This window comes from Coprinopsis cinerea, assembly GCF_000182895.1.
Source record: "Coprinopsis cinerea okayama7#130 chromosome 7 map unlocalized cont3.7, whole genome shotgun sequence".
NCBI classification, from domain to species: Eukaryota; Fungi; Basidiomycota; class Agaricomycetes; order Agaricales; family Psathyrellaceae; genus Coprinopsis; species Coprinopsis cinerea.
The window spans coordinates 1,759,150-1,784,877 of record NW_003307538.1 but is presented as its reverse complement, the minus strand read 5'-3'; the positions used below and the strand labels follow the sequence as shown (position 1 = coordinate 1,784,877).

General features: G+C 53.0%; 11 protein-coding genes across 11 annotated transcripts; 4 read left to right on the top strand and 7 right to left on the bottom strand.

Moving 5' to 3' along the window:
* Positions 1 to 997: 997 nt before the first annotated feature.
* On the top strand, positions 998 to 1,921 carry CC1G_09037 (hypothetical protein; the record flags this gene model as incomplete). Its single annotated transcript, XM_001831456.1, has 4 exons — positions 998 to 1,220; positions 1,268 to 1,357; positions 1,410 to 1,627; positions 1,700 to 1,921. The coding sequence occupies 4 exons, from the start codon at positions 998 to 1,000 to the stop codon at positions 1,919 to 1,921; spliced, it is 753 nt and encodes a 250-aa protein (XP_001831508.1).
* A 289-nt stretch (positions 1,922 to 2,210) lies between these two features.
* CC1G_09036 (RhoGAP and Fes/CIP4 domain-containing protein) lies at positions 2,211 to 5,902 on the bottom strand (the record flags this gene model as incomplete). Its single annotated transcript, XM_001831455.2, has 12 exons — positions 2,211 to 2,264; positions 2,312 to 3,135; positions 3,182 to 3,238; positions 3,286 to 3,359; positions 3,407 to 4,088; positions 4,138 to 4,420; positions 4,470 to 5,151; positions 5,201 to 5,334; positions 5,387 to 5,544; positions 5,592 to 5,658; positions 5,711 to 5,749; positions 5,807 to 5,902. The coding sequence occupies 12 exons, from the start codon at positions 5,900 to 5,902 to the stop codon at positions 2,211 to 2,213; spliced, it is 3,150 nt and encodes a 1,049-aa protein (XP_001831507.2).
* A 394-nt stretch (positions 5,903 to 6,296) lies between these two features.
* Positions 6,297 to 7,570, top strand: CC1G_09035 (mitochondrial 54S ribosomal protein YmL3; the record flags this gene model as incomplete). Its single annotated transcript, XM_001831454.2, has 4 exons — positions 6,297 to 6,822; positions 6,872 to 7,104; positions 7,157 to 7,274; positions 7,334 to 7,570. The coding sequence occupies exons 1-4, from the start codon at positions 6,322 to 6,324 to the stop codon at positions 7,568 to 7,570; spliced, it is 1,089 nt and encodes a 362-aa protein (XP_001831506.1). The 5' UTR covers positions 6,297 to 6,321.
* Positions 7,571 to 7,615: 45 nt separating this feature from the next.
* CC1G_09034 (hypothetical protein) lies at positions 7,616 to 8,106 on the bottom strand (the record flags this gene model as incomplete). Its single annotated transcript, XM_001831453.2, has 3 exons — positions 7,616 to 7,836; positions 7,895 to 7,944; positions 8,006 to 8,106. 3 exons carry the CDS (start codon positions 8,104 to 8,106, stop codon positions 7,616 to 7,618), a joined length of 372 nt encoding a protein of 123 aa, XP_001831505.2.
* Positions 8,107 to 9,227: 1,121 nt separating this feature from the next.
* Positions 9,228 to 11,632, bottom strand: CC1G_09033 (amidase; the record flags this gene model as incomplete). The annotated part of the gene is made up of 12 exons (XM_001831452.1): positions 9,228 to 9,656; positions 9,710 to 9,864; positions 9,923 to 9,965; positions 10,015 to 10,100; positions 10,156 to 10,260; positions 10,318 to 10,448; positions 10,528 to 10,874; positions 10,935 to 11,008; positions 11,074 to 11,092; positions 11,151 to 11,242; positions 11,304 to 11,417; positions 11,500 to 11,632. The coding sequence occupies 12 exons, from the start codon at positions 11,630 to 11,632 to the stop codon at positions 9,228 to 9,230; spliced, it is 1,728 nt and encodes a 575-aa protein (XP_001831504.1).
* A 303-nt stretch (positions 11,633 to 11,935) lies between these two features.
* On the bottom strand, positions 11,936 to 14,211 carry CC1G_09032 (rRNA primary transcript binding protein; the record flags this gene model as incomplete). The annotated part of the gene is made up of 5 exons (XM_001831451.2): positions 14,146 to 14,211; positions 13,290 to 13,721; positions 12,944 to 13,239; positions 12,601 to 12,894; positions 11,936 to 12,547 (listed from the first exon to the last, which is right to left on the bottom strand). Exons 1-5 carry the CDS (start codon positions 14,162 to 14,164, stop codon positions 11,936 to 11,938), a joined length of 1,653 nt encoding a protein of 550 aa, XP_001831503.2. The 5' UTR covers positions 14,165 to 14,211.
* Positions 14,212 to 14,364: 153 nt separating this feature from the next.
* On the top strand, positions 14,365 to 15,087 carry CC1G_09031 (mitochondrial fission 1 protein; the record flags this gene model as incomplete). The annotated part of the gene is made up of 5 exons (XM_001831450.2): positions 14,365 to 14,427; positions 14,491 to 14,623; positions 14,684 to 14,785; positions 14,847 to 14,942; positions 14,990 to 15,087. 5 exons carry the CDS (start codon positions 14,365 to 14,367, stop codon positions 15,085 to 15,087), a joined length of 492 nt encoding a protein of 163 aa, XP_001831502.2.
* Positions 15,088 to 15,638: 551 nt separating this feature from the next.
* Positions 15,639 to 16,982, bottom strand: CC1G_09030 (hypothetical protein; the record flags this gene model as incomplete). The annotated part of the gene is made up of 9 exons (XM_001831449.2): positions 15,639 to 15,701; positions 15,729 to 15,805; positions 15,864 to 15,953; positions 16,015 to 16,138; positions 16,191 to 16,224; positions 16,312 to 16,544; positions 16,616 to 16,732; positions 16,796 to 16,813; positions 16,881 to 16,982. 9 exons carry the CDS (start codon positions 16,980 to 16,982, stop codon positions 15,639 to 15,641), a joined length of 858 nt encoding a protein of 285 aa, XP_001831501.2.
* Positions 16,983 to 17,899: 917 nt separating this feature from the next.
* Positions 17,900 to 18,439, bottom strand: CC1G_09029 (hypothetical protein; the record flags this gene model as incomplete). The annotated part of the gene is made up of 1 exon (XM_001831448.1): positions 17,900 to 18,439. The coding sequence occupies one exon, from the start codon at positions 18,437 to 18,439 to the stop codon at positions 17,900 to 17,902; it is 540 nt and encodes a 179-aa protein (XP_001831500.1).
* An 895-nt stretch (positions 18,440 to 19,334) lies between these two features.
* CC1G_09028 (general amidase) lies at positions 19,335 to 21,688 on the top strand (the record flags this gene model as incomplete). The annotated part of the gene is made up of 12 exons (XM_001831447.2): positions 19,335 to 19,485; positions 19,538 to 19,651; positions 19,701 to 19,792; positions 19,847 to 19,865; positions 19,918 to 19,991; positions 20,038 to 20,384; positions 20,483 to 20,718; positions 20,804 to 20,862; positions 20,912 to 20,954; positions 21,005 to 21,159; positions 21,213 to 21,280; positions 21,331 to 21,688. The coding sequence occupies 12 exons, from the start codon at positions 19,335 to 19,337 to the stop codon at positions 21,686 to 21,688; spliced, it is 1,716 nt and encodes a 571-aa protein (XP_001831499.2).
* Positions 21,689 to 21,966: 278 nt separating this feature from the next.
* CC1G_09027 (hypothetical protein) lies at positions 21,967 to 24,912 on the bottom strand (the record flags this gene model as incomplete). The annotated part of the gene is made up of 3 exons (XM_001831446.1): positions 21,967 to 22,874; positions 22,928 to 24,689; positions 24,751 to 24,912. The coding sequence occupies 3 exons, from the start codon at positions 24,910 to 24,912 to the stop codon at positions 21,967 to 21,969; spliced, it is 2,832 nt and encodes a 943-aa protein (XP_001831498.1).
* Between the last annotated feature and the right edge of the window lie 816 nt (positions 24,913 to 25,728).

Below are 25,728 nucleotides of genomic sequence, written 5' to 3'. Positions count from 1 at the left end.
TCTCCTCCCCAATGTCGTTTGGAACGCCGCCCTTGCCCCCCCCCACCAATTCCCTCAGAGAACGAGCGCTGCCAACACAGTGGCTAGCGTTGATAACCGACGACGGTGTGGGGTTGAGGCATTTATGCGACACTAAAATCCTCGCCTGACTGCGTGTATTTCTATTTGTTTATCCTGTAAATGCCATTCTGACCTGCTTAGAGCTGTTTAACGTTATCTTCTGCCACTTCAGTCTGTTCCATCGGTGAAGTGGCCCATTTCAACCACCAAGACCCGCGACGGACCCAACCACCATTAATCGACCACGAATTCACACATCCTCAACCACCTTGACCGCCTCTCAATGGTTCCTCGGCTCTATCGCGACTCTCTTCGTGTAACTCTCGCCGTCATTGCCCTGCCTGTTGCTCCTACACTTTCACTCTGTCGGAGATCGAACCTCTCATTGCTTTCACTCGCCGCTCGAATTTAGTCGTCGACCTCACTGTCCGCCAGTCGGGCAAGTTCACCGATCTCGATGCCGCCTAGCAAGCCGGGGCCCAGCTAGACGCGCCATTTGTCGTGATTATTGCGCAATATGGCGCCATCCTTGTGCGATCTACGATTTGTTCCGACAGAACTCTGGCCTGGAACTCGACGACCGTGTGGTTTCTTGCTCGGCAAAGGTCAGCTGCCCACAAATTCCGAAAAGTGGTGCTGTTTGCGACGACGGATGGAGAACAGCGAGCTCGTCTAGAAGTCGATTCTCTGGTCTCAACAGTGCTGGAATCTTCAAATTTGATTTGGTTCACTGTTCCTGCGAGTTAGTCAGTCTTCGGCAAGTCTTTTCTCCCGCAGTATCTCGGCGTTCCGGTTCCCGTTGCTGATAAGCCTAGCGGATGCCTACGCCTTATCGCAGCCTGGCCTCTATCTCTAGAGCGATACCATGTCTTTTCGTCCCCTGTTAGTACCTGTTCGTACCCGTACCATCCGAAATGATAATCTCCAATTTACCTCAATGTTCCTTCTCTTTATCGCTGTGGTTATCCCCTATAAATTCTCAGAGACCTTGCTAGAGAAACCCCCGTTCCCGACTCTACCAAAGTGCTACACAGTTCGCATGTTCTTCAGCGCCTTGACAATTACAGCTTTGCTCGCCTTAGGCGCCAATGCTCACTTCAAACTCCTTTACCCTCAGCCTCGGGGGCCGTACAACAGTACCCAACTGGGAGAGTTCTGTGGTATGGTCAACCCTTCGTCATCTTGGCCCAAAGTTCACCATCAACAGGGGGTTACACCAACGTAACGACAAATCGTACCGCCTTCCCCTTGAGCGGCGGCTTCCTCAATGTTCAACAGAGCCACGAGCACTGGTCAGGTAAGTACAACAGTACTCCTTCACCTAACCATCACTAACCCCCTTTGTGTAGCCAATGTCCTCATCTCCACTGTCCCAAATCCATCATCAGACGACGACTTTGAAGTGAACGGGGAACCTCAATATCTCCTACTCGAAGCGCACGAGCATCACCCAGGCAATTTCTGTATACCACTTGACCTCGAATCAGCAGGCATCGCCGGTCTTGAGGATGGCGCTAACGTGACGATCCAAGTCAATCTCTTCGACAAAGAGAGCTCGTTTTACCAGGTACGTTCCCCGTCTTTCTTCTCCTGCAGTGGCCTTCTTGAGAATGTATTCTAACGCCATGAACATCTCCAGTGCGCCGACCTGACACTGTCCAGCACTGCAACCCTCGATTCCAACCAATGCAAGAATAGTACGTCAGGAGGACACGACCATGGGGACCATTCTCACGGCTCCGATGAGGAGGATCCAGAGGATAGTGGCACACGCTCGTCGGCGGAAGTTGCGGTGGTAGCATGGGCCCTATGTGTCGGCATTGTTGGAGCTCTGTCTGCCGCTGCGCAACAGGCCCTGTAATAAACAATAAATAATAAGCCTTCGCTTCCTGCCTATCCGAACCAGAACGACCTCAGATCAGCGAGTCTATAGGATCTCAGTAAATCTCACCATCTGCGGCATAAACACATAAAGCATAGTAGATCCTAGCTACATTCGACAAGATACATCTTTCCAGAGATCAGTAGTCCGCAATCTAAATACAGGTCCATATTTTTACTTCCTATCGACAACATCATCCTCTGCATCGCTCGCCATCGTCCTCCTCTGGAAGCTCGCAGAGCTCCGTCCAACGATGCTGGAGGGCCTCTTAACAGGGCTCCCTGCTGCACCACTCAACCTCTTGGCTCCACCCGGAGTTGGGCTACCCGACATTGAGTTCCTGTTGATGCTTTGCACCAAGCTGCTCACGCTTCCGCCCGAAGGAGCACGAGGTCCACGCGCAATCCTTGCCCCTCGAGTTATAGACGCACGACCAGATTCGTTTGATCCTGAACGGGTGAGCGAAACCTTACCAGTACCTAGGACGATATCCTCGTTGGGCGGAGAGGGACTGCGAGAGGCAAAGCTGCGTTTTCCAGGAGACGGGCTGGCTGGGGCTGGCTCCTTAGCGGGAGTGGGAGGGATGACCGCCGTCGTAGGAGCGGGCGCTGGAGAGGCTCGGGCACTACTCTCATCCTTGGAGGTCTCCTCTTCAGAGTCATCGTCGTCGTCGTCATCGTCATCATCATCGTCGTCGTCATCATCGTCATCGTCCTCCTCAGACGACGACTCGGGCTCCTTGAAATTGGGTCGGGGAGGCTGAGTTGACACGAGAGGTGGCGGGGGTGGGACAGCAGGGGCAGCGGCAGGTGGTGGGGGCGGGGTCTTCAGTCGTTCAACAACAGATGCTGGCGGAGGCGGAGGCGGAACCAAGGTTGCAGGGGTGGTGAGCTTCTCGACGACAGCAGGTGGCGGGGGAGGAGGTGGGACCAGTTTGTCGGCAGCAGGTGGAGGTGGGGGAAGAGGCGGGCTACTGGCCTTCGCAAAGGCCGGGTTCTGCGCAACCTTTTGGGCCGCAAGGAGAGCCTGAGGGTTGGCCTTGGCGTCAATGGAAATGCGACTTCTGCTCAATCGCATGTCGATGGGGGCAGTCCGCTTGCGAATGGGAACCTTGCGCTCCGACTCTCGCTTCTTGCGCTCGATGGTGGGAGGCAGAAGAGCATCATAGTTGTTGAGCAGATCCATGAAGAGGACTGACAAAATGTTAGGCAGGATAGGCGATAAAGACAGTAGACATACGCGTTGGGTGGCGGTCTTGGATGGAAATTTCCGACTCTGCCTTGGGCCTAAGAATGTCTAGGAGGATGTCAGTTGCGTTTCCCACCTCAGAGGTAGTCACCTACTTCGACCGAGCGAAAGCGCCAACTTGTTGATATAAACTTCGTTGGATTCCTCCACATCCGTCGACTCGATCAACCTTGGAAACAATCAGATAATGTCAAGCGACAAATGACACTTACTCACCCTCTGAGATGTTTGACAACCTGGTCCAGCACATACAAGTGAACCCTAGGCAGCCTCTGCAACGCGGCGCTGATATTCTGCAACCTCTGCTCCTCCGTGACTTCTTCACCCTGCGCCTTGGACCGATACAATTTTTTGAACTCGTCCCAATTCTCATACAACCCGATCGGGGGATTAAGCTCCAGCAACCACAGCTTGATCGCGCTCGCAATGACTGGAGGATCAAACCTCACGAACAACTCTGGCTGGAATGGCTGATCGGGCGGGACGGCATTGAGGGTTTCACGGAGATGATGAACAGCGGGCAAGGGTACGTCGTAAATCCATGCCTTCCGTTTCTCAATGTCGTTGGGTAGACGTTGGTACGAGTCTTCGATCGCGGTGAGGAGGGCGGTGAAGACGGGAGGAACGATTTCTTTCTTTTCTTCGCCACTTTGCATGGCGAACCAGCCCCCTTCAGCCCATTTGCGGAGGTCGATTCCGAAGACGACATCGGACTCGTCGTGGGAGACAGACTCGTAGATTTGAGGGCTTGGTCGGAAGGGGCCTGTACGGTAGCGCTCGATGAGCGCCGTCAGATCAGAGTCGGGTTGGAAGGCAGCAATAAGGGTGGAGGAACGCTCAAAGGTCGAAGTTAGAGCCTTGGGGAGGTTTTCGAGAGTCCCCTGGTATTGGAGGAGCACTATTCGTAGTGTTAGCCTTAGTACTGCCAACGAATCATATAGGCGCACCTGTCTTAACCGCAGCCAAACGCTCTGCTTCCCAGCGTTGCAAGAGCCTGAGGGTCTCCTCGATACGCTCCTCGAGGCCAAGGCGTTGTCGGTCCAATCGCCTAACAGCGATCCGATAGGCTTTATCCGCTTCCATGGCTTCTTGATGCGCACGGACGTAGGCAGGCTCCGAAGAAGCGTTTGTATTCAATGCCTTGCTAACCATGTTGACCAAGGTAGCGGACCTCTTGAGTAGGTTCTCGCCTTTGGCGGGTTCAGGGTTGAGATCTCCCAAAGTAAATGCCTACGGGAGGAATATTAGATATAAATTGGATGAATTATTGTCCACTCACCTTTGGCCTGAATTGGTACCAAGCATCATCAGAATGCTCAAACTGATTTCCAAGCTCTCCCAGACGTCGCAAAAGGTTTTCTCTCTCTGTGAGATCGCGAGCAGCATCTTCAGCGCGATCAAGATTGCCATCGAATCCCGGGATGCTTGCGTTGAGCCAAGCGACAAATTCGTCACCCGTGAACGCGTCCTGATACTCTCCAAGGAGTGGGAATCGGACGGTCCTCAGGGGTAGTTCAGCTGCAGCTCTGGTGAGGAGTTGGGACAGGGTAGATGGAGCAAATGGAAGCCCTGCGAGCAGGATAGGGGTAGGAGATGTGGGGGACTCTACGGTCACCGAGGGGGTCCTGACATGTCCTGGATTGGTATCCTTTGCAGTTGGCGTCAGTGGGATCGGCGAGCTCAGTTCGATCGGCGATGGTTCCGGAAGTGCCTTCCCCTTTCCTTTGTCCACTTTAGGGGTGGTGTTCTCTTCTGGTGGCGATTCTACCTCTGGCTGTGCCTCTGCTTCTTCCGTGACAGAAGACGAGATGACATTCTTCTGGATGTCCTTAAACCGTTGGGCTATACGTTCGGAGACACTGGGGGTACGTTGGGGAGGGTTGCGACGCGTGTCCATTGGTCGGAGTCGTGGAGAGTTTGTGTAGGTATCGGGGATGTTGCTATTTGGTGCAAACTTGGCACTGTGTACAGCGTTAGGGTGACATCGTCGCAACTGGGGAATTTACGCACTCGTCCATGGCCTCGTCGGCACGGCGGGTCTTGTCAAGATATTGACTCTTCAGTTTGGCAACCTCAACCTGGCCCTCCTCATAAGCGCGAAGCCAGTTGTCGATAACGGCAGTGCGTTGTTGGCGCAAACGTCCCTAACAGCAAAGGTAAGCACCACTGAATAGTTGGAGATCGTGACCAGCGCACCTTGTATCCCTGTGCCCATTGATCGAATGGATCTGCGACCAGCGAGTTCAATTCGTTTGCAATGGTCCTGTGCAACTGTCCCTCCGCTACGGATTCACTCTGTAGACCACGGAACGCGACAAATAGCGAGGCGCCTTCATCGGCGGCAAATCCTTTGCCTGAAATGACTTGTTAGACAGTCGAGAACTCGAAATGATCCTCTTACCGTTCTTCCCGATTGGATTGGGGTTACCGAGAATATTGGCAAGGGTGGCCTCTGCCTGGGCTCTGGTCTGCACGAGATCTGATTAGCAACGACCCTGATCTTTGCTCCGCACAACTCACCCGAATGAAAGCGACTATTTCTTCGTTTTCATTGACACTCTGGATGGGATATCAGTTGGAGGCCATTATCACTCACCAATCTGGGGATGGACCTACCTGTTCGAGCTTATCGAACAAGACCTCAAGGCCGCGTCTGTAGTCCTGAGACCAGAACGAGTTGTTGAAGGTTACTGGCAGCGACAAGACTGCCATTTCGACGAGCAGAGAAGCAGTCGAGAGTTAGTTGTGGTCTGCGGTCAACTTGTAGTCAACGAGATGCAGCGCCAGGCACTCAGCTACTCCGGAGCACGTGCTCCGCCGATGTGCCGGGCGTTGGTCTGGCCCTGGTTGGCCACTTTGCGTTCAGAAACAAGCTCAAAGTGGTGTATTTCTACCTCGTAGATACTACTTAAAATGAAAAACAAGTGGCTAGACAACTGCTAGGGATTGCGGGGGATTATTGGATGGAGCCGGGGCCTGGGGAGTGTGCCGGCGGTTGCCGAGGCTCGTTACGCGACAAAATTTTGGAGTTTTCCGGATTTCCTAGTTTGTTCGCGCGTTGGCTCTGTTCGCTGTTCGCTGTCGTCGTCCACGTCCTCGACAGTTTGTTTTTTCTCTCGTCGTCGAAGGAAATGGGCCATGTTCAGAAACGTCTGTTGAGCACGGTGACCAAGCTCCCCTCGGTCTCCCCAGCAACTCTCCAGAAATTCCCCCCACGCGAGGCATTTATCCAAGAGTCCGACGTCCCAAGACCAGCCTTCGACCCAGAACTATGGGCGTCGCTCCAACCAGCACCGTCGTCGGCACTGTCCGCCTTCACTCATAGAGCTGGTCTGTCCTCTATAATCAAGTCCGAAGACGACATTCGCCAGGCCTGCACCCACCCTTCCTTCATTGACGTATGGCGACAGCACTACCCGCGCGAAAAGCGAATACCCAAGGACAATGCCCAACTCTCAGTGTTCGGAAACTCGCTAATGGGTCTCTTCGCTATGGAGTACCTGACCACAAAGTATCCCTATTTGCCAACGCGAATTCAGAAAGCCGTCATGACAGCACACGTCGGTCCCAACACTTGCGCCAGTGTTGCAACGGAATTGGGTGCAGACAAACTGCTTCGCTGGCATCGAACAGTACGTTTCTCTTATTGCTTTCTTCATTTCGTCGTTGACGCCATTGCAGCCCCAAACTCCAAATGCACCAGCAGTCCTTCACACCGACGCCCTCGCTTCCATCCCACGCGCCATGACAGCACTCATCTACAAAAAGCACTCCCTCCCATCCGCTAGACAATTCGTTCACTCCTATTTCCTCAGTCGTCAAGTAGACATCCGTTCCATGCTCAAATTCCTCGACCCCAAGAAGGCGCTTAAGGAACTGGTCCACAAGTTCGGTCGCGAACCTCCAAAATCGAGGTGTGTACTCTTGGCTTCCCGACGCGTTCTTGGCTTATGCTTTTACATTTAGACTGCTCAAGGAAACAGGTCGTTTCTCGAACACGCCAGTGTTCGTCGTCGGTATCTTCTCTGGCGCCGACCAAATTGGCGAAGGCTTTGGTAGTTCGCTGAAGATGGCCGAATTCCGCGTACGTTCGCTCTCCAGCTCCAAAACTCTTAAGTCTTCTGACCCGTTTAACCATTACAGGCCGCCGAGGACGCTTTGCAGCGTGTCTTCCTCACCGCCAGACCCGAGCACGAGATCCAACTCCCCTCAATGACCTTCCCTTCAGGTGTCGGCGACGTCTTCCGTTTCACCGAGAAACCAGAGAGTACATCGTACAAGGCTCCCGAGTCTGTCACCGCCGAGATCTTCTACGCCAGCGCTGGAAGGAGTCGCATCACCCCATTGCCTAGAGGAACCCCCAGTCGATTCACGTCGTAATTACCTATCTATCCTTTATTAATCCGCTAATGCAAAGGTATATTTCTACCGATCGGGGTGTGCTTCAAGAATTGCTCGCGTCGAAGGGCTGGCAAGGACTGGTTGGGATTGCTCTGGGTCTTGGGACTGGTGGAGATCAATGTGATAACTGCGAGGGTGTTGCTCAAAATCGTCATCCGAATCGTCGTCTTCGTCGTCCGTACTGGGAGAGACTTCAGGCGCTCTTTTCGGTCGCTTGAAGAGCAGTTGTTCATGGATATGGGGTACTGCAGGCAGGCCAAGCGTCAGTAAAAACTGTTTTTTTACCTGTGGGCAATGACTTACCAACGCCGCCTTCTCGAATCACAGTCCACGGTGGAAAGAGTCGGTTCAGCCTATTTAGACGATTAATGCTATTGAGCGTAAAAGGGTGTGAGGACAACTACTGGTACTCACTCAATGTCACCTTTGATTGCAAGCGAGATGTCACGAGGGTTTAGCCTCTTCCTCTTTCCGTTCTTCGTCCTTTCTCCCGCAAGTTCAATGATTTCAGCCATCACATACTCAATGACCGCTGCGACGAATACTACGAACACGATTCCATCCTCGGTTAAGCAAACTGTATACCAGAGACAGCTGACAAATGAGGCTACCCACCAGCAGCGACGACTTGAATCCTGTCTTGAGCACATATCCCTTTCATTTTCTTCCTCATCCTCGTAACTGGGAACGCGATCCCCGCCTTTGCACTAAGACTCTTTTTCCTCCGACTCTCTTCCGCAGCATACATCGCATGGGCGCTTTTGCCTTTTCCACGACCTCCTTGCCCTCTTCCCCATGTGTGTTCGCTGTCAAAATCCAAGAGTCTGAGAGACTGTGGGCGGTTTAGATATTCGTTGACTCTCACGTTAACTGTCGACGTCCGCATCATGGCAAGAGTCGAGAAGGGGAAGAGTTTTGTTAGCCACAAGTATTTCCGGCAATATGGCCAAGTATTACTCACCATTTTTGAGCAGTCGCTTCCAATATCGTATCGCAGAGTCAAGTTTGGGGGATGGAGACCTTTGGCCCATCGATTCTGCCCATTTGACTCGGCTCTTCCACATAGAAAACCTGATTGATTGTTACTGGAGTGCGAAAGCTTGTGTGACGGGCGGAGACCTAAGCCAACGCAGCCACGGCGAGGTCATCTAACCGGGATGGTTGGCGCATGATCAACAACGTATCTCCCCACGTCCGTTTACAGTGCGCCCGTAGCTCTCGCACCTGTAGCCTACTGGCTAGAGGTCGAAGCACCGAGTGGGTGCCATACCTGTATGATGTTTTCACCCTGAAAACCATCTTTCAGAGCTCACCGGGCTTTTGCTGCACACAAACAATCTGAAGGACGACCTTGTGGATCCAAAGTAAATAATCCGACTCGGAGAAGGGCACTGCACCAACACCTCTCGAGGTCGGGAGGTCTGAACGGGAAGGTTTAAGGCGGCGTTTGAGGCTGTAGAACCCCACAAATAAGTTGCATAAACACGGCTCTTGATGACCACTTCTTGGACAGAATAAAGACTGCTGTCCTGTGAAATGCTTGCATATGACCCGACACCTGAAATCAGAAGTCGTACCGTGCTGAAAACAGATGGTGCATAAATAATTGTAGAAGATGGCATCACATGTCCCCCATTCACTGAGACTCTCCTCCGGCCCACTTATCATACGCCCCGGGTCCAAATCCACGCTCCTTGCCCAACGCCTCATCGACCACCTTCATCATGGCCAACACCTTCTCGTCCTCCCACTTCCTGCCTGCAATCTGGATATTCACAGGCATGCCTTTTGCCGACTCGGGATCATATAGCTTCTTCTTGCCATAGTAAATACCCTTCTCGAAGACGGTAGAGCCGTGCCCCGGCTCACTCTCCCACTCCTTGGTGATTTGATCCTTGGCAGGGTCAACACGGGTGGCTGGCAAGCATCCGACGGGAAGGTCGAGGACGTTGTAAAGAATGGTTCCGATGGCGAGGGCGGAGAAGTTGTCGCAGCCGCCGTGAGGCAACTGGGGAAGAGCTTGGACTGGTGCGATTATACCATCCACTTGGTACTTGTTCAGCACCTACACGCGGTGTCGTCAGTTTCGTTTAGTTGACAACGTACGAAGGAACGGACCTGTTCCTGGAATTTCAGCGCAAACGCATCTCGTGCTGCTGAAAGAGCCCAGTATTCGTCAACGCCCTTCACTCGCGCCGATCTGATGGTGTCGGAGAAAGTCTTGTCACCCATGAATGTCTCCAATACCCAGGCAGCAAAGCCCCTGACGAAAGCTAACGCGATCACGGTTATGAGCCCAAAGGATAGCCTGGTGTGCGAGAAAGAACTTACAAGGAAGCTTGGGGCCCAGGGTAACCAAGAAGAGTGCGGGTTCCTGGCAAAGGATGAGAGACTTGACACCGTACGAACACACCACGACACACCTTCTTATCTGGCCCTAAGTTACTGAGCATAGTCTTGTAACCGTCGCTTGAAGTGAGACCAACAAATATGTTGCATGCTTCGCTGACTATTCCAACAGGTCAAAACGCCCTCCAGACCTTAGGTCGGCGGAACGGACGTACTGTCTGGAAGCTCGACCTCAACACATTCGTGACCCTGCTTCCTGAGAGCCTCGACTGTCTCGAGGACGGCGCGCTTGCAAGTGGGGGATGCCTTAATATAGCCATCTGAAACGCAGAGAGGAAATGGGTAAAGGAAATAGCTTGGAGCCCATTCGCGCATACCTGATGTATAGTACCCGAACTTGAGTTTGGCAGGGAGTGTCACATCTTTGAAGGGCACAGGCGGGATATCATTGGCCGTTCCAGGGAGACCAAATACCGTCCGAGAAAGCAGCACAAGGTCTTCAACGGATCTGCGAACAGGGCAAGCCAAACATCAGCAACCTGTGCCCCGAGTCGCCCGACACCAGCGATCGACCTGAACAAACTTACCTTCCCATAGGACCAGCAACGGTCCTGATCCCGTCAAACCCGGGAACAGGCCCCCTAGCTCCGAAGTAGGAAATTCTCCCATATCCCGGTTTCAACGAATAAATGCCACAATATGTGGCAGGGATTCTCAGACTGCCTCCAATATCCGTTCCAATGCCCAGCGGGGAGCCGTCCAAAGCGATAAGAGCACCCTCACCACCTGAACTTCCGCCGCAGGTGTACGCGTCGTTGTAAGGGTTAGTTGTGCGCCCGAACACAGGATTGCTGCACTCGAAGGCGAACATGGTTTGGGGGACGTTGGTCTTGACATAGAGAACGGCGCCGGCATCCAAAAGGTATTTGATGATCTGCCAGAGTGGACAGTCAAGTTAGAACATGACAGGGGGAATAGACTGGGAGGGACCCACGTCAGCATTGGAGGTGGCAGGTTGATTCAACCAGTTTGAGAAACCAATGGAACCATCCAGTCCCTCAATCTTAACTGTGAACGATGGAGTGAGCTCGAAAACCGAGAGCCTGGCTGACCCGGATACTAGAGCGACGAACATTGATCCTTGATACTAATCTGTTCCGAGAGTGCTATTAGTTTTATTCGGGGCGGCAAAGGATCCACGGATACATACTGGTACACCATGTAAAGGGCCCTTCAGCTTCCCAGTCTCAGCAAAGTAGGCGTCCAGTTCCTTCGCTCGCTCTCGTGCGCGGTCGAAGAACACTGGCGGCAAGACACAATCAGGGGAACTTGATCCTGACCAAGGAATGAAAAATCTACATACCTTCAGTCAAACAGTTGGTCTTGGAATGGGCAAAAGCTGCTCGAGCAATGTAGGCTTCCAGAACGCGCGACGCGGTCCACTCTCCACTTTGAATGCGGGAGACAATCTCAGGAGCTATGCAACCCAAGCACATGGGCGAGTTAAGCTTTCGAAACCGAGGAAATTAAGTTTCAAAGAAGAAGGACGTGCTGCGTACCGGTTGCCTTGAGATACTGTCCCTGGTCACCGTCAAGCGCGGCATTAGCATTTGCAGACCCTTCCAGCGCCTGGACCTGTTGTTGGCGTTTGGCGGCTATAACAGCGGTGTTGGAGGAGGAGAATGGCCACATCGTCGAGTCTGACAGTGAATGTCAAGGAGGAAAGAGTTGGTTTACCCCGGATGTAATGGACAACGGTCCATGCATCAGCTTGCGCATGATATCGTACTGACCGAAAGGGAAGAAGTCTCAATCAAGTTCCTGAACGTTCTCACCTTCCGACCCCTATTAATTCCACGGTAATGAAAGCTTAACCGGGTTCCGAGTTCGATGTCATAAATAAGTGCTTTGACTACGAAACCCATACAACACTGAACGACGATAACTACAGCACAATCATAGAGGTACGTTATAAAACCAATCAGGCCGACAGAATTACTCATCAGCAGGGAGAGGGGGAGGTGCCTCAGGTTGCGGGGCGAAGATGATGTTGAGAGGTGGCGTAGTCTGACTCTCCTCGCTCAAGAGAGTAGCAATAATAGACCGACCAGCGAACGACCTCCCAGCCAAACTATTCAGTGCCTTGTTCGCACCCTCTGTGTCAGCGTACTTGACATAGACACGCCCAACACCAGCAGCCTCGTCAATTCTCTGCGCATCCTGAGCGCTGATCTGCCCTTCACCCCACTTGGCCTTGTCCTTCTTGACGGGTCTGGGAATACGCAAGTCTTCCACCTCTCCATATTTCGAGCATTCCTCCTTGACGTCTTCGTAAAGATCGCCGTATTCTTCATCGTCGATAAGGTCGTCGGGGGTGACCATGTTAAGCATGAGCAAAATCCGTGCGTCGGTGACTTCTGCGCCAGCAGGCATGATGGGCCGAGGAATATCTGGGAACTGATCGTAGGGGAGTCCGGGTGCACCTGGTTTAGCCCCGACAGAGGCACGTTGCACAACAAGGTATCGGTCACCGAGTTCCATGCCATTGAGACTTTGAATGGCGACATCGGTGACGCTACTGTCCACATATTCAAAGAATGCGAAGCCCTGTTAAACAATGGCTCAGCAGCACTCATGGAAATCAGAAAAGGGATGCGTACCTTTGACGGTCCATTGCCGTTCTCACGAACGAGGTTGAAAGCCTTGAGTTCTCCGAAACTCTTGAGCAGTTCCATGACCTGCTCTTCATTGAGATATGTGGGAAGACCGCCGACAAAGACCTTGTTGATCGAGTCGGGGACATTGGTAGATACTGCTCCAGGGACATGGATGCCGGGTGAGCCAGTGACAACCTCGCCGCCGTAGTCTTTTGGTCGGCGAATCTTCAGAGGACCATTGATGAAAATGATACCGTCGAAAGCCATTGCTGCAGTAGCGTCATCTGCACTACGGAACTAGAATACACGTCAGATACGTTGCCAAAATTAGGGAATTGCTGCATACCTCCACAAAGGCGTAATTCTTTTCATAGTTGCATTGCACAGCAAGGACAGGGTTTCCAGTGGATCCGGTGCCAATGTTCATTTCGGCCATCTTCTTGTTGAAGAATTCAGCCAAGTTTTGTTCGTTGACATCTGGCGTGATGCTTCCAATATACAGTCGGCGAGATTGGCGAGAGAGGTTGGGATTGATACCCATGCCCATACCAAAGGTAGGCACGGGTACTGGGGGAGGAAGACCTGGGACTCCGAGGATTGGTGGTATCTGGGTGCGGTTAGCTCCGGGAAGGTTGAAAAGACCTGTCGAGAATGAGTTCCGTCTCCATTCATGAACCAAAAACACAACGTACCAGTTTGTTTAGCCTGCAGAGCAGTGTACTGCTCATAACCAGGAGCGTGCACGTCCCATCCCGACGCCTTTCGTTTCCGTTGCGAAAGCGGAACACAGCCTTCTGGGGTTGGCGACCTTCGATCCGGGGTTCCATCTCGTCTTCCTCGTCGCCTTCCACCGTCCCTGTCGTCCCTCCCGCGGTGGTGACCATCATCATCGCGTCTGCGTCTGTCGCGTCGACCACCATCGTCGTCGTGCCGCGAATGCCTTCCTCCGTCGTCATAGTCCCTCCCGCGGTACCTATCCCTGTCACGGTCCCTGTCCCTATCCCTATCATGTCTCCTGCCATCATCTCTGTCCCCATACCGGTCACTCCGATGGTCTCTCCGGCGATCGTCGTCGTGCCTCGAAGGCCGATAGCGGTCACGGTCCTCACGGTACCCCGAACGGTCTGCAAAAAACAAAAAAGAAGTGCAAAGGCACAAAAGCCTAGGTAAGTAAACCCATCTCCACGACGTTTGCCTGTAACCCGTTGCCAACTACGGTGCTGCTGCTGCTGCGCGCGCTGGGAACCCGATGCTGCTTTATGACACTGGGGTTTTTTATACGTGTGCAACGCCCGACGCCCACACAAGCATAAAAGACGGCCGCTAAGCTAGCTGTAGAAAAAGACGAAACCATGGTGCAAGACAAGGAAAAGAAATGCACCATGAGCCTTATTGAACAACAAGGGGGAAAAATGACAATATTCAAGAAGGGGGGCGGGGCGAGAACCTGATGCGCTTTGCCTCTTGTCTGCTGTGCCAGTGCTGGCGACAAAAAGGCTACACCGAATTCTCCCAAGAAGACGAGATTAAACAGACCAAGAAACTCACCGTAGTCGTCAGCTGGCATTGTGAGGAAATTCAAGTTCTTGTTGTGTTTTGTTCGACGTCGACGTCGTGGTCGTGTCTGGGCAAGCCGTGTTTCAAACTCCGATGCTCGACGGGTGTCCAAGCCTGCCCAAGCCGGCTTTTGCGTTCTGCTGCGGCGTCAAAGGTGACCTCAGCGTTTACGCTTTACGACCAACGACAACCCTTCAGGCTTCAAAGACAATGACGACCGAAGTACCGTATGCTGCCGACGCTGAGGATTCTCTCACCTACGACGAGCTCGAGGTGCGTCACACCCGGATGACCTATACGGTGGAACGAATGTTAACAGTGCGCTCCATGCCATAGGTCCTCCGACTACAGTACCAGAAGGAACTGTCCCAGGCACATGTCACAACACAGACCAAGTTCAACTATGCATGGGGATTGGTTAAGAGCCCAATAAGGGACCACCAAATCGACGGTGTGCGGCTACTGCAAGGTATGCACATGTCCCGCTGAGGCTCTGAACCTCGAAGCCTAAACTTGGTCTCCTCTCCAGATATCTATCGCACAGAACCCACACGGCGGAGAGAATGCCTATACTATCTTGCTCTTGGGCACTACAAGATGGGGAACTACGAGGAGGCTAAGAAGTTCAACGGTGTGTCCTACCCACACCGCCGACATTGGTCGCCTGGACTGACCCTCGCACCCCATGCTAGCCTTGCTTATGGAGAAGGAACCCGCAAATCTTCAAGCGCAATCACTAAACCAACTCATTGACAACAAGATTGCCAAGGGTGCGGCTGCTTTCCCGCGTATGTTTTCAGAAGAACGAGCGCTAATGACATCGTAATATTTGCAGAAGGGTACATTGGAATGGCTATCGTCGGAGGTGCAGCAACACTGGGAGCCATCCTTCTAGCAGGCATCATACGGCGAGCTACTCACCACCGTAACTAGCGCTGGCTCCTGGCTGACTTAATTCTCTTCTGCATCACTTTTGCCTCCCGGGAACCAATACTTGCACGCACAATCAAACCTCGTACTCTACGGCTCCTCTTGCATCCTGAACCCTAATCCCTCGGACATCGCGACAAAATCAACTTCAAAACGTCGTTCAAACGTAAAGTCGGCCACATTAACCATTGGAAGCCCTCGCCCAAAGGTTATCTCAGTACCTCGATTTGTAACGCCAATATTCACGAGCTATCTTTCGATGATAAATTAATCCATTGGATATGATGTTGTGAGTTGTACAGCTCTGGTAACACATAGGTGATGGTTATACAAGAACCTCCTCCCACTCCCTGCAACTTGGTAAATGTCCGTGGCTCCGTGGTCGAGGCTGTTCTAGCGCGGGTCCTCGAGATGCGATAGCTTGAAAGCGTATGATACATACAAACAACAAAGAGAATAAATGAGTCGGGGGATGTCCATTGTGTCATGTAGGAAGGAAAGTTGCTGCGACTAATGTCAAGAACTGCCGAGAAGGCCAACTAAGATCGAAAACCTTACCAGCTTGTGCATCCATCTCTTCTTTCGTCATCTGCAGTGATCTCGTGTTCACCAAGAGTCTATACGGAAGAGATTATAGAGCTAACCTTGAAGGCGTAAATTCCTAGCAAGCAGAATCCAGCGAGGAAAGCCAGTTGGAAGAGAATCCAAAAGGTGGCCCAGACTGTAAAATAAACCAATTATTGGATGACCCGGAAGACTAGGAAGAGAGAAATGCATACTGTGAGCGCCAATCTTGGGGAAGAGAAGCGAGAACTGTGTCGCGTCGGAGTCGTTGGTCTTGTGGAAGAACCTATCATCGGCAACATCCCCTACATGATCGTCGCGTCAAAAATGGGATGTAGGGAATAGTGCAGAGGTCGTAACACGTACAGATCACGAAAAGGATGCTTCCAGGCCCAAGCAGGCCGGATTGAGCAACGCGTCGAGCGAGTAAGCTTTTGCCAAAACTTACTTCATAACGCCAATAAACAGACACAACCACCGTAGAGCTTGTCTGCCCTTGATATCAGGAAGTAGGACGCCAAAACAGCAAGTCTGCAACGCACCCATGATCGATAAACCAGAACCCAATGACCATAGCTTCATATCCAATCGTAAGGACTATGGTCCTTGTATCACGGATGTAAGCCGCACGAAGGGGATCACCGAACGGGGTCATTGACTCACATTTTATCTCGTACGAGCACGAGCGGGATAATCAGCCCGACACCCAGCACAAAGCTTAATATCTTCGCAACGAGAGTATTCCATCCCGCAAGTACGAAAGCACCGCCGAGTAGTGTCGAGCCGACGTATCCCGCTGTGAGAGTAAACCACGGACTCCCTCCTTCAACTATTGTCGCACCTCCCACATGAGGATCAATCGTGATCTTGAGTATTCGCCCACCAGAGAGGATGGCCTGCGTGAGGGGGGATGAGGGTCGTCAATGATGACGCGTTACGCCGGGTGTTCCGGTGGCCTAATGCTCACAGCTGTTATGTGGCATAGCTCATGCCACCCGATGGTGAAGAGTTTGAGAGGGTTGATGAAATTGCGGACGATTGGGACGTTCCAGAAGCCGAAGATGACGACCGACATGGCGATTATCTACTAGAGCAGAAGATACTAATTAGAGGGAGAAACAAGCGAGAGAGCCGAGGCGTAACGCACCACGTAGAGTACCACTACCTAGTCCGAGGTTCAAGACCCATCCTTAGCAGGGCATCCACCGAACCGCGCGTTAAAGTAAACGCACCTGGTCACTCGTCGGAGTGAGTGGGCCCAGATTGCTTTCTGGCGTCGCTGAGGGAGATATAGATGGCATAGGAGCGACAGGAGGTCTAGAAATGGTCGCCATCGCGCTCCAACTTCAAACCGGTTATAAACAAGTTACGCCTGCAGCAAGGCGATGTTGAACAACGTGAATAGGGTGTTGTAGATCTCGATTGACGGGCCTAAAAGACACAAATCACGGATTTAGCACAGGTTTCTATGTTTCGAGGTGGCATGCAAAGGGTCCTTTGCAGCATGTCCATTGTGAATTGAACCATAAAGTTGAACATACCGCCCCTCTAAAAGCCTTTGAATGTCGGATCCGGTGAATTGCGCTTCGTAAAGGTCGTTTCTAGGTCGTTAAATGTGTAAGGAAAAGTGTAGCGGTCCTCAAGACCCTGTGAGGGACTGGTGGTAGCCTTCGTCTGGCCTGCCTCGTGTTGTACGGACGTGACGTTCGTGAAATGAGTTTCGTCGAGCCGTATAACGCTCTCCAAATCGGGAGTGAGCGTAACTGCTTCCGATCACGTCGCAATGATGGCGGTACGATGGCCGTCCGGCGAAGAGTCGTAGCCCTCAACTCCAACTTGCCCATATCGCGGACTGCATTGTCAGACCGCTTTCAGTGACATGAGCCTTTTACCCGGACACCGAGGAAGCGAGTCCGCCAAAGGTACTCAGGCATTCTACTTTGTCGTCTCAATCTCGACAGTATGGAGTACGAAATAAGTTCTATCTGAATCGAGGATCTAGCTGGCGTCTCAACGATATCTACTGGGCATGTCGAATGGGCATCCAAGATGTATTCGAAAGACAAACCAATCGTCTGCGCATACTTATTGTATGCCGCCATACTACGCGGAGAGAGAGAGAAAGAGGTTGCCACAGTACTTCGTGTTGCTTTTGTCTCTTGTTTCATACTTTGAGTGTTTGGAAGCGGGGGTCTATTCAATCTGGTCAGCCGTTGCACCCCACTTTCATAGAACAGACCTCACCTCACCTTCAATCCGATCCCAGTGCCTCAAGAGCCTCCCAATTCTGACTGTTGTAGTAGTGGAGGATTGTCGAAACGTTTGTCGATTCGCTGATCAAGATGGTGCGTTCGACGCCTTCCGTGGTGTTATAGGCGAATGCGTTCGGCTGGACACAACCTTCAGCAGAGCCGGTCTGGATGCGACCTTCGAGGCCTTGCCGATAAGGGCCGGGGCTCGGTATAGTCATTGTGTCTGTCCATTTTCCACTCCACAATGGCTCCAGCCCCTCCGAGCCGATACACCAGTGGCCAGAACCCGCCTTCAGCCATGGCCTCTCGCCGTAGCAGTCCCAGCCGACCCATGCAGCAAACACGGACCAAGGAGGAAGGTTTCTGAACAAGAAATGGCTAGCGGGGACTGTGTTCGAGGAGCAACACCTTCCTGGGGGTAGATCCAGGCATGCGAACCATGCTCCATCACATCCGGCGATACTGGTGTAAAAGCGAAGATCGACGGCGACCGCTCCAGCGGCCAACGAGGCTGCGGAAAGAATCTTGATGAGATGCATGGCGCAGGCGGTCTCGATGTCCCTTCAGATGTCGAGGAAGGCGCTCCTGGTAGCTGCGAGATTTGTAGGACTTTATATACATACCGCGGGGACTTTCACCAGCTCTAGTTGTGTCCAACTTGGATCAAACATCTCTTGTGTGTATAAGTAGTCACGTCAAGGGGACCCCAGTTTGCCCTTCTGATTTCGGCATTAGAATCCTTAACGTCACGGCGGAGATCGTCTGGCGCTGCACAACCTAACCACTGGGTTCACATAGACATGCATGTCCATGTCTTTCTCCCACATTGGTGCCCACCAAATGTAAAAACACAACAGGCGCCCACCATGACAGGTCCACGAACCGACAAACTGCCGTGAAAAAGTCTGATCAGAAGACATAGTTGGCACCCCACTGTGGACGTACCTCGTTCCTTGGACATTCAGTATCAGCCAGACCAGCTGTGGCTTAGTAGTACATCATGATTCCAACGAAGCGGACTTTGCGGACGGGGGACCGTGGTGGTTCGAGGCGAACCCGCGTCTGCCGGGTGCCCAGTGCGCGTCCCCACGAGATCTCTTGCCGCTACCAGTGCCACCAACCGCCAACGACCTGTTCCCAACCAAGGCCCAACAACAGACGCAGCTTGCAGTGATGCGGTAAATATTTTCATAAGGTCTCGATTGGCATGACAGACCAGGACACCGCGACATGTCGTGACGAATTCCAACGATGACCGGGGAAAGCCTTGTCTACCGACAAAACCGCTAGACAAAGTCACTCGATCCGTCTTTCCAACGAGCCCGGTAGTCCGCCCTTTCAGCAACGCGAATTTAAAGTTATCGTGCAGGAGAGATGGCGTCCCCATCTTCACCCATTCTTCCAAAACATTCCCGAAATACCTGAGCATCAACGATGTGGCCATTCCTTTCTTCTACCCCCTCCAACGCTCACATTGTCTCAGCGAAGCGTGAAGAGCGCAATCGAGCTCTAAAGTTTGGAAACGTTGTGGCAACTGCCGGAGCCGCTAGTCCCGAGGACCAGACCCTCTACCTGAAGGCAACTGGTGAGTTTTACGCTGTCAAACCTTTAATATCATGCATTAATAGACAAGTAAGCCTCGGAAATTGTTTCTCGTATCCAAAAGGGCGAGTGGACTGCTTCACGCGTCCTCGAAGCCTATATCGCTCGCGCCCTCGTCGCGCAGTCCAAAACCAACTGCTTGACGGAAGGTTCTTCGACCTTTCCTGCCCATCTGTGACCCCGCTGAACTTCCTCCAGTTTTCTTTGAGCGTGCAAGGATTCAGGCCAAGAACCTCGATGCAGATTTTGCCTCCACCGGGAAGCTCAAAGGACCCCTTCACGGTGTACCAGTAGGTTCCTTCTAGATACTCAAAACGCATGCATGATCCTCATTCGACTTGTAGGTTAGCATCAAGGACCAAAGTAAATAAACCCTCGACCTCCACACTACCCAAAGCTGACAACGAAACTCCAGTTGATATCGAAGGCCTCGACAGTTCTCTCGGACTCTCTCAATGGGTGCATAAACCAGCTACCGAGAACGCAGATGTGAGCCCGCTTAACCCTCTAGCTTGATATCTGCTAAGTTCTACAGATTACCGATATCCTTCTCAAAGCCGGTGCAATTCTCTACGTCAAGACGAACGTTCCCCAAACCCTGCTCGCCATCGAGTGCAGCAACCCCGTGTTCGGCAGGACGACCAACCCATATGATGCATCTTTCAGCTCCGGAGGGAGCTCAGGCGGTGAAGGCGCATTGATCGCAATGGATGGCGCGCCCTTAGGAATCGGCTCTGACATTGCGGGGAGCGTCCGCATCCCTGCAGCCTACTGCGGGATCTATTCGTTCAAGCCTGCATCTGGAAGACTTTCGTATTTTGGTGCCCGTGCTCCCGTACCCGGATTCGATGGTATTAAACCTAACATTGGTCCGATGGGAAGGTGCGTCGAGGATTTATTCTCTCCTCTCAGTTCTGACCCCTGTATAGATCGGTCGAAGATCTTTCCCTCCTCTGCCGTACTGCTTTTGGATTGTCCAGTGGTCAAACCGACATCGCTCCTTTACCCTTCCGTGATATCACACTCCCTTCAAAATTAAAATTTGGCTACTACACATCAGGTTCGTCCTTATACAATCGTGACCTTTTTCCACACTTATCCCGAAAGCCAGATAATTACATCAAAGCCTCGCCCGCTTGCAAACGTGCTGTGCTCGAGACTGTGCAAGCCCTCCGAAGGCAGGGACACGAATGTGTCGAGATTACACTCCCGGACGGTGCGTTCGTGCCTTGCCGTACTTGCCATGGGATACCAACCTCATCCTCCGTATTCAGTGAGCATTGCTTGCAACATTTTCGTAGGCTTGGCCTCAGGAGACGGCTACAAGACTTTACTGGGTAACCTCGGACCTGACCAGAAGGTACCAACTCGAATCAAACATTCCCGTCCACTTCCTAAACCCCTTCCAGGAGAGCGCCCTTTGGTCGACCACTTTGGGACCAGCCCTTCCCGGTCAGTGCCCTACAATTTGTAGACAATACCGGTTACTCACTGCCCGCCAGCCTTACTCCGTGATGCCGTGACTTGGGTCCTCGAGAAGGTCTGGGGCGACAAGATCTCTGCGGACACAATCCGCGCGTCAAAGGTCATACCTGTTGAGGATTATTGGGCTCTCGCTGACAAGCGTGATGCCTTTGGTCGGGAGTTCCAAGAACAGGTACGAGTTCATATCGCACCTTGCCAACGTTTCGTTTGCTGACTGCCCATCAGGTTTGGGATCGGTACCAGGTCGATGGAATCATTTGCCCCGTACAGGCCTTGCCACAGTTGCCTCATGGGTAAGACCTCCCCTAGACTCAGCGGTACTCATCCTGATCGTTACTTGCAGTGGCTGTGACAATTACTCGGCCATCGCAGTGTCCACCCTGCTTTACAATGTCCTCGACGCACCCGTCGGCTGTCTTCCCGTCACCCGGGTCGACCCCGCCAAAGACCAAATCACCTCCAAATGGAAGCACGAATCTGGCCATGGCTCAAGCGTGTTTGAACGGGGTTTATACTATGGCAGCAACAAGCTCTACGATCCTGAGATGTCGGAAGGCATGCCAGTGAGCATCCAACTCGCCGGGAAGAGATGGGAAGACGAGAAGGTGTTGGCGATGATGCAAGTCATTGACGATGCTCTTGGGAAAGAGCGTGGCTTTGGGCCTGGTGCTTTCGATAGGTATACCTTGGGCTCCAGGTGATTCGTTGTTCAATCCTTACACCGGTTTCCGTTGCATGTGGGTTTTTTTAATCCGTGTATCATTTTGTATGTCTCTGATGCGCTACATCTGCAGTAAAGAGTTTGTACCGAAACCGATATTCAAGAGAAAAAGGAAAGAAAAGGGAGATACATAAAGGGCGAAGACTGCGCCGCGGAACTTGAAAAGAACAAATAAAAAGGAAAAGAAATCGTAAGTGTATCGTTATCGTAACATGTCGTGATATATTGAGCCTAGTTGTACGGAATGTCTGCAAGGAACTAGAGATAGAAATCATCTTCGTCGATGGGCGAATTCTGGCCGGCGTTCACCGCGATGTTCGATTGGGCTTCCTCCCCCTCCACCCCCTCCTCCATCTCCTCACGAGAACGCTTGAGGCTCTTAGGACTATCCTCCGATTGATACTGGGCGCTATCCTCGGACGACCGAGGGGCAACATCATCGATGTCGCCTTCGTCATCGTCGTCATCGTCGTCGTCGTCTTCCCCATCGTCGCCCTCTTCATCCACGCACTTTTGCATCCACTCCTGCGGATTCTCCTCCAACCATTTCCTCCACTTGGCTTGGTCCTTCTTCTTCTTCATATATCCGGTGCCATCATGGATCGTCCTGTCCTTCTTCCACGGCTCCAGGATGTTTCCTTCAACCCACTTGAGGGTTTTGGCGACTTTCTTGGCCTCTTCCTGGGCCTCCTTGATGTCCTCTTCAAGGGCCATGGCGACCATCTCCTCGAGGCTAATCTGTTCCTCGAGGACTGCTGCTTTGTCGACGAGGCGGGTGAGGTCGCGACGGATTGCACGGACTTCTTTGTTGGTCGACCCGACCCTGAGCTTCTCCGGGGGGATGACGGCAGGGGGACTGGAAAAAACACTGGAGTGCGACATGGCTTGGCTGAGAGGCGAATCGAACGCCTCAAACGCGTTTGGATCGCGATTCTCCGCGTCTTCGTCGTACTCGTGACTGGGAGTGCTTTCTCGTTGGGCGGCAGACCTGGGGCTAGGGAAACCCCAGGACGTGGGGTTGCCGCTGACGATACTGGACTTCTCGCTGGACTGGTTCTCTTGGGCACGATCGCGGTTGACGATATCAGCGAGGGTGTTTTCCTTCTGGGGCACATAGGATGCCGAGCTGGTTGCCATAAGTCCGGGGTGCAGGCTATAGGAAATGACTGGATGGCGTTGAGTATCGGCAAGCTCAGGAAAAGCAAGAACTGGGACTTACTTTGTCTGGGAGGGGTGACTGGATCTTCTTGTTCCTCTTCGGGAGTGGGCTCACGAGCGACCTTACGTCTCTTCTGGGACGGGAAAGGCGTACTGCCAGCGGGTCCAACGATCGAGGTCGATTGCTCCGGAGCGCCTTCGGTAGTCTTTCCCTTCTTTTGGAAGGGGAATGGGGTGCCGCCAGCGGGTCCAATGATCGAAGTCGACTGCTTCTGGATTGGGAAAGGGGTGCCTCCAGCAGGTCCTACAACGGAATTCGGTTGAACTGGGACATGCTCTGCGTCTTCGTCGTCTTTCTCGAGTGGCGGGTTCTCACCGACAGCTGGGGGAGGAGTCTTGGGGGCTGGTGGAGGTGCCCTGAATACTGGGCCGTATTTAGCCCGGTACAGGCTGAGAGCTGTACGCTCTCTTGGTTCCGGGGTCGGAGCCCTCTCTTCTGGCTGACTAGCTGAGGGGAGCTCGCCTTCGCTCGAAGGACTACTGGACTCCATGACGGCAGGTCGAGGGGCAAGGCGACCGCGGCCGAACGTCGACACCGAGTAATCGAATGGGTGGATGTAGGGCGGTGCGAGCTCGCGCTCTACCATTCGTCGCCCGAGTGCGCCGTTGCTGCTCTCGGGTGGGGTGATGGTACATCCATCCGATCCGATCCCTGGGTGCGGAGGAACAAGAGGGGCAGCATCGCTGCCAACTAGGGTGATGGTACATCCATCTGAACCAATCATGGGTTGGGGGGCAGGGGGCGCGACATTGCCGCTGGTCGGGGAGACCGTCCACCCATCCGAACCAATGAGAGGCTGAGCTTGGTTGCGGTACCCATCGCCGGAGGGGCTATCGGTATCGATGGGAGATTGAGCGTTCTGACTGGCTGGCGAAATGGTGCATCCGTCTGATCCAATGAGGGGTTGGTCATGGTCATCCCTTGCGGGACTATCGCGCGTGGGGCCGACGGGAGGTGGTCGAACGCGAGGATCAGCAGTGGGTCGAACGCGAGGATCGACAGTTGGCCGAACGCGAGGGTCCGCAGTCGGTTGTCGAACGCGAGGATCGGCAGTGGGTGGTTGGATGCGAGGATCAGCAGTAGGTCGAACGCGAGGGTCCGCAGTCGGTTGTCGAACGCGAGGATCGGCAGTGGGTGGTTGGATGCGAGGATCAGCAGTAGGTCGAACGCGAGGATCGACAGTTGGCCGAACGCGAGGGTCGACAGTGGGTCGAACCCGAGGGTCCGCAGTCGGTTGTCGAACGCGAGGATCGGCAGTGGGTGGTTGGATGCGAGGGTCCGCAGCAGGGGGTCGAGCGCGAGGATCAACAGTGGCTCGAACGCGAGGATCAACAATGGAGGGTCGAACGCGAGGATCGACTGTCGGTGGTCGAACGCGAGGATCGACTGTCGGTGGTCGAACGCGAGGGTTGGCTACCGAAGGAATTCTGCCGAAGGCCGACGCAGACTGGGGTGCCAGCTGCTGCGGCGCTGGGAGAGCAATACTTGTCCTCGGGAATGGGATGCTGCCAGCCGGTGCGGGAACTGGAGGCAACTCGCCTTCGCCTTCTGGACGGGATGCGTTCGGGGACACTCTGGTGGTCGGTTCCATGGGGCTCAGTTCCTTGAGCTCTGTGGCTGTCGCTTGCTCTGGGATCCCGGAGGTTTGGTCGATCTGGCTAACTTGCGCTTGTGCTGAAGTGGACGCGTTGGTGGCATCGTGTTTCTTCAGAAGCTCTTCGATTATAACCTGCGACTTGAGGTTGGCTGGGACTTTATGTTTCTGAACGGAAGTGGTCAGATCGTTCAACTTGGAACAGCGCGTTGGGTTTGTGTGTCCATACCTTTGCGACGGCTTGCAGCTCCCTGCGGTTCAACTTCTCGAGACCTTCTCGAGTGAGAGGAGGTTCTACTTCTTGGGCCGGTTCAACGTCCTTGTTGGCTGGAGGCGGATTGTTGCCTGGATTCGGGGCTCTTTTACGCGTTCTGAGGCCGTATCCCATCATCTTCGACGACTTGATCGAGCTGGATGCTGTGTAACGTTCGTAGGGATCGATATGAAAATCGAGGTAGGAAGAGGTCGAAGTTGGACGGGGGATGGAACGATTTTTCTCTGAACGAGGTAGTGGTTGTGGTTAAATGAAAGAATTGGGCGAAGTCAACAGCCACACGGGGGTTTTGTTCCACGGCACGAGGCGGCGACGAACAATGGGACGGGCCGTGTGACAAACGAGCTCCGGCCAGTGAAGGTCCTACCATTGACCAACGGCTGCAATCTTCTATGCCACTGAGACTTGAACACAATACATAGGAAATTAATAACCAACCGCTTTACCACTTTCACGTTAGAAATTATTTCCAGCATCTATGGACCTTGACAAAGAAATTACGCTTTTCAAACGCAAAGTTGGGAATATAGGGAATAAAAACCTCACAAGTTTGAACAATTGTAATACTGATTGTATTTTACTCTGCATATGCAGGACAATGGTCCTTCGGAGCCAGTCTATCGTGCACTGCAGCTCTCGCAGAGCCGATTCCCACAACCCGCATCGAGCACCGGACGAGTACTTCCTTTCTTGGAACGGAGTACATGGTACAATAGACATCGATCATGATCGCCACATACCCTTTACGCTTCGGATAGCCATCGGGAGAGCGAAGATGAATCGAAAGGGAGAATACTGCTGCCCATTCGCTTTGAAGGCTCTTTGAGGAAGTAGTGGTGTCTCGAAACAACCCTCTGCTATACCATGAGATCGGTGGTCGCCACGGTCCAAGCACACGCGCTCTGCCAAGTTGGGCAAGCTTCCCGATTAGGC